We start from the raw sequence: 13742 nt of genomic DNA on the forward strand, positions 1-13742 counted from the left end.
TACATTTTAATGTTTCTGCCCTGCAAAGAGGCAAAAGATCCCAAAGACTTCAACTCCCTGAGCCCATCTCTGCCTCTGAAGACAGAAAAATTCATTTTTCTCTACGTTTTCTGCTGCACTTATCAATTTAACTCTTATTTGCTTCATAGTTATTAATTAGCACAAGCCTCTCTCAGGAAGGGTGTGGGGAATGTACGGATGGAGAACTTCAGTGTGGAAAAATTAAGGTCAACTTTTTTTAGGGCTTTGTTTCACAAGTCCTCAAACCAGGACACAGAGTATAATTCACTCTCCCCAAACTTGTAGCTCTTTGAGTAATAATATAAATGTAGCAATCACTGATGTAGCTAATGAATTTGCTTGTGTCCTAATTTAATTATATCTTCAGATATGCCACACAATAGAAACAAAGTTGTAAAGGCTGCTGCTTTCCTCCTCTCATCTCGCAGCCCTTCCACCAGCAGTGGAAAGAAAAGATGCCAATCCTGTAAGTCATCAAAATCAGCGAAGCGTTCGAAAACAACCGCTCTGCATGTGCACTGTGCTTGGTCAGGTTTTTATTACAGCAGCCATCTCAGGATGACCTGTGTTGTTCACCGATGATAAATATCAAAGGGACAGGAGAAAAAAAGGAAACAATTTCTTTGGACTTGGCACAAAAGAATATACATCAAGCTGGGCTCTCTGCATTTACCACAACTACTCATAACCAAACTACCCACTCCAACTTAATAAAAAAAAAAATCTCATTCTATTTCAGGTCTGGTATGATGATCCATAATAGATTTTTCACTGAAATTGTACAGCCAGTGCACAGAAAACAACATGAAGGTGACTTTGTTTGTAGGAATCACTGCCCTTTTCATTCTCAAGTGCAGCACCATTAACTGATCCTCCTCCTCCTGCTCCCCTTTCTCTATGCAAAGGAAATTACTTTCTACTGCCTTTTTTCCTAGCTGCCATGGGATTCAGAAATTCCTCTGCACAGAGACTCAGAGGGCTCAGATTCAAAACCAGCTTTGTCAACCACCATCTTGGAGCAGCCCATTCATTGGGAATGACCCATTCATTGTGAGCATCTTGTCAACTCGGCTACAATCAAAAGTGTGCTGCAAAGATAGCTAAACCAGTGCTAAAACCAGAACCAGGTGGACCTTTGCAAAGTCGCATGCCCCAGCTAATGAGCCTGCAGTGCCACCCAAAAGCTGCTAGATGGATCTCCGGGCCCTGGGCCAGAGTGCCTGCAGGGCACTGTGTCAGATGGAAGACTATGAAGTTTGTGCTATAGCAGAAACCATTGCTCCTCTGCATCAGTGAAAAGGCACCGTGTTCCTCCCCAGTCACTTCCACTACCAAAATTTTGCTGAGGTTTATGGCAACGTCTCTGTGGGACTGATTATTTGACCTCAAAGCTTGGCCAAAACTCCCTTATGTCACATGAAGCAAACTCCGTTATTGCACGATTATGGCTCAGCCAATTTCTTTTTGAGAAGTAACAAAAATTATCCTTGCCCATTTCCTTTCTAAGGTGCTCTCCTGTAAAACTCCTCTGGTTGAAACTCTCTAGAATAACGGCTTCCTTCAGTACCCTGACAACCACAGCATGCAATCACAGACACTGGTGGCACAACGGGAAAGTTTCCAGAAAACTTCAGTTACGATGAAGCAAGGATCCCATCTCCATTCAGGCTGACATTTTGGATATATTTTACTCTTGGGGTTTTTGTTTTGACTGCCTCATTTGGCAGGATTATCATACATGATAATCAAGCCAACTCAGATGTCTTTGTTGCCAACATTAACACAACTAATACTCACATATCCAACTACCCCGGGACAGATAACCTATGACAACCGGAGACAGAGAACCGTCAAAGAATCTGCACAAAGCTCAAGTGAACAGGAGGAAAATCACACACGGATGGGGGCTCCATCAGAAAATGATAAAACCAGAAAAGGACAGCCCAGGCAGGGCAAAGAGCCGGCCTACACTTGGATTGGTAGACATGTACAAACACAGAGGTATATGTAGATGTAACTTCTATTGTCAACATATATTTTTTTTACAGGGATAATTTTAGAATATTTATAAGGCTGTACATTATTTTCAGTTTGGAAATGCAATGTATTTATTCACTCTTTTTCTATGGTTGGACAAAGGGCAGTATTTATTAGGTGAAGTGTCTGACAAAGCCTGTAGTGCTGTTAATCACACCAGCTTCCTTGATATATTAAAGCTATTAGGACTTAACTAGATAAAGATGCGCATGTTACTAAGTGAATCACCTTCTATCTGTCTAATGGAAACCAAGTGTTGATTTAAGCGGAGTCATCTGTTTAAAAAAAGAGAGAGAAAGAAATTGAAATAAACCCAAGATTAACAGATGTCACAGAAGGGTCAATGGCGAGCAATGCTGGATCCAAGACTTTTAAAATAGAAACTTACATGAATATTTGAACTCACTTACATATTCTCTCTGCTTGTCTTTGGAAATATCACATTTAGTATCACTTGTTTAGTTTTAAATATTGCATCCATAATTATCTATACATAGGACAGTTTCTGTGTCATGTAAATACGTTCAGTCCTCTCCACCCCTAGGCTCCTGGGCTACAAAATGATATTAGTAGATTAATTTCTAGATGATTTAAAATATACTGTCTAAAATAGTCCCAGTACATTTATATTGGCTAGACTGGTGTGGTTTATGTGTTTATATATGCTGTTCTCAAGTACTGGATGGTTTTAGTATTAATGGGCCATGATTATGTTGAACACTGTACTGGCCAATATAACTATTCAAAACTAGAGGGGCTTTTAAACACAATAACAAAAAGGAACGCTGATTTGTGGTTAAGTCCCAGACATGGCTTAAGTTCAATTCCTGGCTGTGCCACAGATGCCACTGTGATACCTTGGGCAAGTCACTTTCTGCCCCTTAGCTGTAAAAGAGGGAAATAATATTTTCTTTTTCCCTTACTTTTCTATTTTGTGTGTTTAATCTGTCAGAGCAGGAGCTCTTGTGCTATGAGGAACACAATGAAGCTACCACAACAAAGGTCCATCCTAAAAGGAGGCAGCTCATCAGACTATCATGCCCATGGCACACAAGGGCAATGACATTCTGCCCAGTTGGACTGCTGGCTGATCACTGGAGCTCACCAGGTGTAGCATCAGCTAATAGTGACAGGATGAGGGGTAATGGTTTTAAACTGAAAGAGGGGAGATTTAGATTAGATATTAGGAAGAAATTCTTTACTGTGAGGGTGGTGAGGCACTGGAACAGGTTGCCCGGGGAAGCTGTGGATGCCCCATCCCTGGAAGTGTTCAAGGCCAGGCTGGATGGGGCTTTGAGCAGCCTGGTCTAGTGGGAGGTGTCCCTGGCCACAACTGTGGGGCTGGAACTAGATAATCTTTAAGGTCCCTTCCAACCCAAACCATTCTGTGATTCTATGACTAACTGGGGATAGAGAGAGAACCTGTGACATGGGTTCACAGCCCTGCACTAACCGCTGAAAGAGTGGGATACTTTAAAGACGTGTAAAAAGTTGTCATGATCATACTTGTTCTAGATTTTTATAGAATTAATGCAAATCTTGATTTTTCTTACTGAAAGATAAGATATGGTTTTGTCACAATCCCAGTGGGTAGGATGCAGGAACAGAGAAGGATCTGAGGAAACTATATTTGCCATCTTGGTTTCCTGAGCTCTAGGAGGGGCAGGTATACTTTGAACCAGGTATGCATGTTGTAATTTTTATTGAATGCCTATTTTTCTTCTTACCTTCGCTCTGACTCCCATAGCCCTAAGCAGGAGTCAAACAGCAAAGGCTCCTTCTGTTTCTCCTCCTGCAAACTAAGCAGGACAGGATCATTTCCGTTTTGCAATTTTTATTTGGGGGGGGGAGGAGGTGCATATAGGGTGACAGAAGATATGGACTTTGTGTCTCTGTAAGAAAGGGAATATATTCCTCTGCTCTGAATCTTTTCCAAGAGCTGAATAGATTCCAACCTGAAAAGACTCCAGCCTGAGTAGAGACCTTTCAAGCTCCAGGCACTTTTCCTCCCTGATACTCAACTGCAAATGAAAATGAAATATTTTCATTCCAGCAAGATCCCTCTAAAAACAGATCTTTGACAAGGAATAATTTAAACTTTGATGAATCAAACTTCAGTAAAGGTTCACCCTAGAGCATGAAAACCAAAATTTTCCATTTATGTTAGGATGTTTTTGGTTGCTCATCTGCAAATCACACACACACAAAATCCAATGAAGAGATGACCTTATGGTCATTTCTATTCCTTTAACCTATAAGAAAGAGAAATAAAAGTCGTCTGTGTAGCATGCTGCACACACGTGTTGTTCACTTAAATCTCTTTTCTCTGATCTGCTCTACAGAGTATTTAGTCCATACAACTGTTCCACATTCTCTGTCGGCATATTCACCACGCATTTCCATTCCACATCACATGTACACAGCCTATGCACAAGAATGATGGAGGCTACGTTTCCAATCTTGTTTGGGTTTATCTTTGAATGCCAGACAAAACAGACTTTATGTGGTTTAATAAAAGATCAAGTCATCTCAATTTGGAGACCTTACATCCACTTGCATGCCTACTCAAATATAAATACAAACAGCTGATTCCCCCAACAGCAACTAATCTGAAGACTGTTTAAAAGATTTTCAACTGGTAATGCATTATTTCATTCCTCCATTTTGCCCACCGAATTCCTAGATTTTGTAGGATATAGTGCATGTTACCTAAAATTCCTCTGGGATTTCTGCTCTTAATAAGCAAGTAGACAGCTATGCAGATCACAAGCACACAGCTGTTGCCAGCATTAGGAATTCTTATGGGGGAAGACATCAATGAGATTAAAAATAAATAAATAAAAAAATAAAAAACCCACTCTGTGTTTGTAAAGTTCTACACTCTATCTTCAGCATCATGCTTCCCAACTACTGTCTGCATCCAGAAGTGATAGAAATTTGGGGTAAAATCTGTAGCGACTCAATCACGAAGTCTTTAGGAGTATTTCACTTTTGCCTTTTTACTTTTCAGAAAATATGCAGAGGAGCATCATAGATGACTGCATGCAACTGAACGAGCAGAGCTTAATTAGTCATCGCTTTTGAATACTAGCACAGCAACTGTGTGCGAGCTTGAACTACCTTCAGTCACTCTTCTCTAGAATAAAGATAATATTTTGTCTTGCTTAACTTTATTTTAGAGCACTGCGGAAGTGTATACTCTTAATTTCTGCAAATAAGCCAATGAACTGCAGTATCCTCACCATGTGTGACTATTCATATTCAATGCTAGATTTATCTTTTTGATATAATCACATTTCCTCTGATCCAAGAGCTGACATTTCAGAAACAGACCTCAAAACACCATCATAGCTTGTAACACTGCTTGGTAGGCCAGGCCTGCGACTATATCTAAGCTACTGCACTTTGATAATATCCTCCAGGTTATAGATAGTACTTAACGCTGTGTATATTAAACAATTTCAAAACTGTGCAAAAATTGATTGTTTTTCATTTATGCTGTGGTAGGATCTAATGATATAACCAGTGCTAACAAATGGATGCAAGAGAAGGCTATTCCAAAGACCTTACAGTCTTCAAGTTATGAGGCTGCAAAAACTCACATGAATGCCCTCTAGCCTGGCACAGGGGTCTGCTTACGCAGCCTTCATAAACAGATCACGTCTAAGACACTGTACAGCAACGTTCAGCTGCGTCGGGCTGTATTGGGTGACCAAATCCAGTAGCCATCAGTTGTGTACAACAGCCTAGCATAAAAAAGGGCTATATTGAACAGGAGTAAAGTTTATCTGCCCCAGTCAATTTTCTTTCTGGTGCAAGGCTTGTAGCAGTCTTAAAAAAAGAATATAAGAAAGTACAGAGACATAAATGATGCTTTTCCTTTTCTTACCAACTTATCCATGACTACTGTTTAAAGTACTTGCTCAACTGGACTTTACATACAGACATCCTGTTTGATACGTCTCAAGCGAGCCCTTCTCCATGAATTTGCCTCATCTCTCTCTCAGTTTCTTTCTGTTCTGGCTACCAAAGCTTCTGGCAGCAGTGAATCCTACAAATAATTATTTTTTGTTTTCATTTTTACCATGTATGCGTGATAATTTTATTTTACTGTAGCTGCCGCGATGGGAAGCATAGGATACTGGAAATGGAAATCTGCAGTTTTTCCTTGTTTACCTACTGAAATACTATCAGATTGGTGAGAGAAAAGCTATTAAAATTTTAAGGCTGCCTAATGACTTAGATTGATGGAGGATGTGCTTAGTTGTATCCAATTTATAGAAAATGGGTATCCTCCATCACAAAGTTCAGCATCGAAATTGCTTCCGTATGCTTGTACTTCAGCATCTGGAAAAAGACTAAGGATTAAATTAATAGGGATACTTAATCTTCCATATGCCTCTTAATATTCCTCCACATCCCCCAGGTTATTACTTCTGCATTATTGCAAGAACTACATATAAGATGAGTAACTGCTTGGCGGTGGTTCTTTTGATTTTTATTGATTTTGCGTATCTTTTAAAATTTCCATCCAAACCCACAGTTTTTAGTTCTATTTCTAGGTGTCAGGAAGGCAAATCCTCACACAGCTATTCCAGAAGCTGCCAACATTCAATACCTGAACTACCCAGTGCATGTTCCGCCTGCAAAGTGCTGCAGATTTCAATGCCAGACACTCTCCAAAGCCATCTCTTCCAATAGATGACTCACGGCTCTAACCATGGTTTCCTGAGCAGAAAGTCAGATGGTTGGTTGTCAGTCTGTTACCATCAGTTTTTCAGCATCATTAATCAATTAAAAATAAAGCCAAAATGTCTCTGTCCGTTGGTGTCTGATGTGCAAGGCGGCCATTGCCAGTCAAGGCCTTTTTTGAAGTTTGTGCTAATTGCTACGTTACAGCAGGAAGCACAGTAACTGTTCCCACAGGCTACAGAATGCCATAAAAAAGACAAAAGACCCCATCAAAAATAGACAAACCCCTCCTATTTTAGATCATGCAGGTATTTCACATAAAATTGGAAGACCGGCCACACAGGAAGAATTCTTCTAGGTGAACAAGCTGTCAACATGAAACCTGGTATTTGTGAACCCAGGAAGAGGTAAGTAAGGTAATACTTTTCTAAGTAAAATGTTAAACTACCTAATGTATTGAGCTACCTTATGTTTTGATTAAAAGGCCTCCTTTGCAGCCTGCCAGGTCAAAGGAAAGACTCCCACCACCCTTAACAGGCTCTGGAGCGTATCTTAAACCCTTCTGCGCTGGATAGGCCGGGAGTTCATTGTTACAAATAGCATGGTTACCATTTACCTTGTGATACAATAAAATAGCAAATTTATTAACATTACAGTGAAATTCCTCTGCAATCTATAATCAAATTCATATATTTTTTGAGGAAATCAACAAGAGAAGTAAGTTAGATATGAAACCCTTTGCAACAGGGAGCTATTAGTTGATTAGAAAGCAAGAGCAGGAAAGGGCAAGAGTAAAATCAGAAACTGGACCTAGACTTATCAATGGTCATTCTTGTTCATCTGGACTGTGTTTAACAGCGTTCCAGCCAAACTGGCTTCTAATACATGTATGAATAGAATCAGTGCTCTGGTGAAACAATTACAGAAAAATATTTAGCCAGAAGGGAGTTGGACTACATGACCTTTAAAGGTCCCTTCCAACCCAACACATTCTATGAGTCTAAGAAAATGTCATACCACGTATATAAATTTTGTAACATACAGGTCTCCACCACTTTTTGAAAGCCTCCTCAAATAAAGCCTTTGCGCTTATTTCTCTGTAAAAGTTGCATACTCAGCACTCTCAGGGAAAAATATATCATATATCATATCCTTACAGTTTTACTGGACATGGGATCTATACATTTAACAATCAATTAAAGACACTGTAGATGGAGGACAAAAAACCAAACTGCCATAACCAGAACTCAAGAGAACCGTGCAAAGAAGAGAACTTCCTTTCAGTTTTGGTTTCCAAGATCAGTTCAGATTTCCAGTAGGCAACTCAAGCAGCACGGTGGCATCTATTCTAGGGTAGATGCTTTCACATGACAGACTTGTTTTCAATTGATTTAAAAAGTCGTGCAATCTGCTTTTAAAGTAAACCTGAAAAAGTGAAATGATTCTCTGTTCAGTGCTGCGCCGATGTTTGAATTTCTGCATCTTGCTCTTTGCGCTAGTACCAGTCAGAAAACAGGGGTTCCCATTTTCAGCTGTAAGCATGCAAAATGTGCATATGCTTGGAAGGAATATCGTCGTGCAGAACTGTTGGGTTCACGTTAAAAGGTGTCCCATGCTTCACTGCTACATACCTTTTGTACAAATAGAAATCTCCATTCAAATCTCTACAACTTAAAACATAACTGTAGATAGCATGACTTCTAATGTTCCATGTGACTGAAAAAGACTATTATAAGATTTTAGTTGTGACCTTGGCAATACTGATATTAATACTGTACTTACTGTCAGGTACAGGAATAGTTCTGATTATACAGAAGGGACAGCCAGAAAATTCCTTTGGATTGACGTAACTATTCTTAAAAGGCAAATTTTAAAGCGTCCAAATCATTGCAGAAATCCTATTTTTAAAACAACATCACAGAGAATAGAGCATGATGTTTGCTGCTCAGAGTGGTTTTTAAATTTTTTTTGTAAACCTGCATTCTCTTACCCTGCTCTGGGGGGTCCACAGGCAGGACCTACCAACATTGGGGGGACTCTGGTTTGTAGGCACGACAGACTGTTGAGAGTCCAGAGACCACCAGTTTTAGCCCTCACTGTATATTCCAGATGAGTTTGTGCCGTGCCCGTATTTAAGACTGAATTATCTTAGGGCAGCCAAGCAACAAGCCCAGCTGATTACCTGAAAGTGCAAGCTGCGCCTGCTGTATCTAAATCAATGGTCAGCAAAAGGTTGAGAAAGAAGAGATTAATTTATTCTAAAAAGCCAGCATTACAGTCATTTATACCCAAGCTAAAATTAAAGCCGCGAAAAGAAAAGAGGAGACGGAGGACACAGAAGTTTTTGAGCGCGCTGTGGGCTTGCTCCTGGCTGGAGCTGCTGGGCACACCCAGCATTAAACCACTGGCACGCAGAGCTCTCTGCGTGAGGATTACTGGCGCTGAGCACACACAGCTGTGCCTATCTGGGAAAATTGGGTTTGATTTTGATTTTGGTAGCAAGCCAGCAGCGGCCAGGTTTCTTGCGGGGAGGCTGAATAGTCATCCACAGATGTTTCAGGATAAGGAGAGAGAAGGCTGGTCGCTGCAAACAAAAAACTGTTTTGCTGCTGTAATCCTGCTCAACAACGTTCTCTGAGGGACCGGACCGGTGTATCTACGTGCATATAGTTGGACCATTGCTGCTTAACAGGGTTGATGAGCTCAGTCCGGGCACTGGGCTACCGCAGCTCCGTGCCTTTGGACCAAAGCTGGCTGGTCTCCCCACAGGTCGGGGGGTGGGCACGGCGGGGGCTGCAACTGCCGGCCCTCAGCCATGGCAATCCACCTTGAGAAGAACACTGCATTGGCTACCCTCAGCTTTATAAGCAACAGAGAACAACGGCGAAGTCAAAATCTGCCGTGATAACGTATTGGATTGTGATTTCTTCTCATGAAGGCCTATCAGGTTGTGCAGTTTCTGGTTACATTTACAAAGCCACCTTTTCAGTTGCTTGCCAAAATGACAAAATTCTACGGGAAGGAATTTGCAGGAAGGTTCCTGCAAGCATGATTCCTCCCCTTGGCTTTTGCATGTTAGGAAACAATCTTTGGTTACATTATCACAAACTGACTGTATATATTACAAGGTCAAAGTTTCACTCAGTGCACAAGATGAACGGACTCTACAGGACTCTCCCTCACATGAACACGTTCCTAATTTAAAAGAAGAAAACATGATTTTTTGCTGACTTCAATACTTGGAAATTCGGATTTGTGCCATGAAGTACCATAATTCTTGCTAGCACACTGCTGTTTGACTCTAAGCATTTTATTTTTAAAATGTCCCTTTCTCATGCCATGCCCTCTGTACCGCCAGCCACATGTATGCCTCCAGAGCACGTTTGCTTGTGCCACAAGTACAAAAGCTTTGCAAGAGAGACATGATGTCCCAGAATGTCCCATGATTAAATACTTTTGAAGACGGAATTATCTGTATTTGTAAATGCTTCTCGAGTTAAAATCCACGTCCACAAAAGCCTATAGGAATATACATAAAATTGGGTTCTGCCTCTGTGAAGCAGCAGATCCTGGTCTGACAGCAGACATTCACAAGCATTAGGCACCCAAAAGTTTAAAAAAACAAAAGCTCAGGGTTTCTTCCCTTCCTGCTTTAACACAGACTTTCTGTATACCAGCCTTCTGCTGCAAGGAGCATACTGTCATTGAGAAAGATCTATTAGAAGAACTCAGCTTATTTCTGCGGCATGGGAAGTACCATGTCATTTTTTGCTGTGGCAGGAGTGTCCACATATTTTCAGAAGGCTACAGCTCATTTTAAAATGACTTAAAGGAGATTTTTCAAATGCGCAAAAGGTGGTTAGATGCTAACACTAGCCTGCACCCCTGAAAATCTCTCCTTCAGAAGTCAAAAATTCAAAACTAATTCACAAACCAAACGGGATGTAACTGTTTAAAATATGTAGTCACCTTAAAAACCAGGTTGACATAGGTAACCTTTATATATTGCTCAGCTCGGGAAGGATTTAATTGTATGCTGAAAGCATACCATGTCCTTTACGGGAAAGAGAAGGCCAATATCAGAGAGCAAAAATACCAAAAAAATAGCTTTGGCCACCATCTGCAGCTGCAGCAAAAATGTGATCTCATTTTGCTGAGATCGGTTGCCGGTGTGTTGTCATGTATGCCACTGTTTGCAGAGTCCAACCGAAATTCTCTATTTTTAGCCTTTCAGCTACTTTCAGATAAAATTCCTGCAGATAGGAGTAGCTGTATAGGGCAGATAACATACAACTCTGAAACCACAGATGACCTCATGCAATTGCAAAGAAAGAAGGGTCTGTTACTTAAAACAAGGCTAAAATTTAACCCAGCTATACTAAAATTAAACAGGGAGTGTTTTACAGTCCCATTACAAGACATAAAACAACAGTCACTATAAATTCACAGTGTACTTATTTGTAAGGATGTAAAAAGAGTAATTAATAACCCCCAAACAGCTTATCTCTGAGCCAGTACAACACCACAGCTTTCCCAGGCTCGTCGGAGATTTCACAAATAGCACTGAGAAGCTATTTTCGCTGTCATTTGAGAATTATTTGTCCAAACTGAAAAGTTATTGCTCTTTGTCACAAGTCACAAGGCGTTTTTTAGCGTTCCACCCTTTAAGTTGACATTACGGAGAGAAAATAAATAAATGTAATCCAAACTTTCTGGAAAGGGCTTCCATGTGTAAGAACAGTCACCAACCACCCATCCAAGGGAGCACTGCACAGTGATTCTCCTTCCTGCAAAATGCACTGTACCTTCCTGTTTTCTACTTCACCCTTTCTGTTTGTCACCTTTACACCAAAAGGCACCTGTGACCTTTAAAATGCCACTTATTTCCAATAGATTGAGTCCAGTTCTGAGTACTACCATTCAAGTTTATTTTCAGTATTTAAGGAGAAGTGTGTAAAGGAATGGATACGTCACAAGTGAATCAATACAGATCAGGGTGCTCAGTTCGCATCCTTTGGGATGCGTCGCTCACACCTCTTTTGCTTTACAGAATATTGGCCGGATATTTCTTCAGAACAAATCCTTCATGAGGTTATCACATACACTCGATGGCTCTTTCCCTCAAGAAAAATTTTCAGTCCTTAATGAACACTCCACTTGAATGAACAGTTTAGATACATGAATGAAATAATCCCAAGGTAAAGAAATTCTTTCACCCCCTCACCAAATCGCTGTAAGGGATCAGTAAAGGATGCAAACCATTTCTCTTAACTCTCCCTTTCTTTCCTTAATACCAACACAGGCAAACCTATATTTTTTAACAACGACATAGCCTCTAGCTGTCATCTAATTTTGCAAGCAAAGCCAGCATTGAAATAAAGGGTTACAAAGCACTTAACTGTTAATTTGAGATTACAGAACAAGTCTGATTTTTTCTGGCTTCATGTCACTTGAAAGGAGAAACTCCATTTGTCATAAGGAATGAAAACCAGGACAGAACAACGTTTGCTATTGCTCTCTCTAAGGAATTGTAGGTGGAGTTATATAAACAACAGAGCAACGATCAAAGGGAAATCTTAGGGACCATAATATACCAAGGAATTAAAGGAACAGAGCCTTTTATCTATTGTGGAGGAAGGAAGTAGAGCATTGAGACATGTGTAATATATAGAATTAAAAATCAAAAACCCAAGCAAGTCCCAAAAGAGACCGAAATCAATTAAAGTCTGGTTTTCTTCTTATTCTGTTAAAATGACAAGAAAGAACCAAAACCACAATCTCCCACAAAAACTATGCTCCATCACCTGGAAAAGCCAGGCATTCAACTCTATTTTAAGCTGAATTTTCCCCCACGCCCTATGAAACAAGCACTGTTCGATCGCAGACCACGTCCTCGTTCACTGCCAGTCTAACTGAGGCTTACCTTGTCCTCCACTCTGTTCAGCCTGGCACCAATCGTGTTATTCCCCCGATCTTTGCTTTTTTCTGTGGAACAAGAAACATTTTCAAATTAATATATGGTGGTATAACAAAATAGCAGCAAGCCACAACAGGGTGTGTTTAACTAGCCCACCAACGCAGTGTAACTGAACACCTTTGCAGGCTGGTCCTTCTATTCCTTAAAAGCACCTTTTTGTTTCTTTTTATAGCATTAGCCCACGCCATGGCTTTTAATAGCCCTTAAGTTTAAGGCACTTTCAACCTTAATGTTATGTTTTAACCTGGGAGTACAAAACTTCTCCCAATTTAGTTAATGTTTTAATTGCCATTTAAAAAGAATCTGCCATTACACAAAAGACTCTACAGCAAACTTGAACAATGCATTTGATAACATTTTTTCTTCTTTCCCCTGTAAACTGTGTAGAAACGCGAGTTTGAAAATTACATTAACAGAGAGTTTTGGCCAGACTTGTCGCAAACAAACTTTGTGCTCCTTCCCCAGTCTCTTTTCAAAGATATCAAAGCTCAGTGTGAATATTACTGATTTCACGGGAACTCTCTAATCATAGCACGTATTGTATTCAAAATATGGTGAGTCTCAGAGACAACAGAGCCAACATTTTGAAAATTTCAGTGGAAGTAGGTGCTTTGAATATCTAAATAAGAACAATCCTATTTTAAAGGTGTTGATGACTAGATATTATTGTGGATGCCTAAACTTCAGAGCACAACTGGTTGGCACTGTTCAAAAATTTGGAAACAAAAGTATTTTCCGTTAATTATATCTTCATCATAGTAACTTTAGACACATCCTTCATGTTAACTTACCCGAGACGGAGATAAAAAGAGATGGCTTCCCTATGGATTGGTCCAACCTATAAACCAAAAAGCATGATTTTTAGTTTTTATCTTCACTTCCTGTAGCTGGAGCAGGGAGATCTCTTCACAAACAAGCAAAGTGAAGTTAAAATAGTTCTGGTTTGCACTGTAAGTAAGTGAAGCAGTTGCTTTGGGCTAAGAATAGCTTGAAATTAAACAAAGAATAACAAAAT

General features: G+C 40.1%; 1 protein-coding gene across 4 annotated transcripts in view; it reads right to left on the reverse strand.

Annotated features, from left to right (window-relative positions):
* Positions 1–13742, reverse strand: part of KCNQ1 (potassium voltage-gated channel subfamily Q member 1) — a 363171-nt gene that overhangs the window by 97029 nt on the left and 252400 nt on the right. For all 4 annotated transcript variants that reach the window (XM_054198522.1, XM_054198520.1, XM_054198521.1 and 1 more), the window contains 2 exons: positions 13519–13565; positions 12674–12735 (listed from right to left, as the gene is read on the reverse strand). In XM_054198522.1, the coding sequence (XP_054054497.1) occupies positions 12674–12735; positions 13519–13565 (109 nt within the window). The remainder of the gene's footprint in view (positions 1–12673; positions 12736–13518; positions 13566–13742) is intronic.

This window comes from Rissa tridactyla, chromosome 4 (assembly GCF_028500815.1).
Source record: "Rissa tridactyla isolate bRisTri1 chromosome 4, bRisTri1.patW.cur.20221130, whole genome shotgun sequence".
Taxonomy (NCBI): domain Eukaryota; kingdom Metazoa; phylum Chordata; class Aves; order Charadriiformes; family Laridae; genus Rissa; species Rissa tridactyla.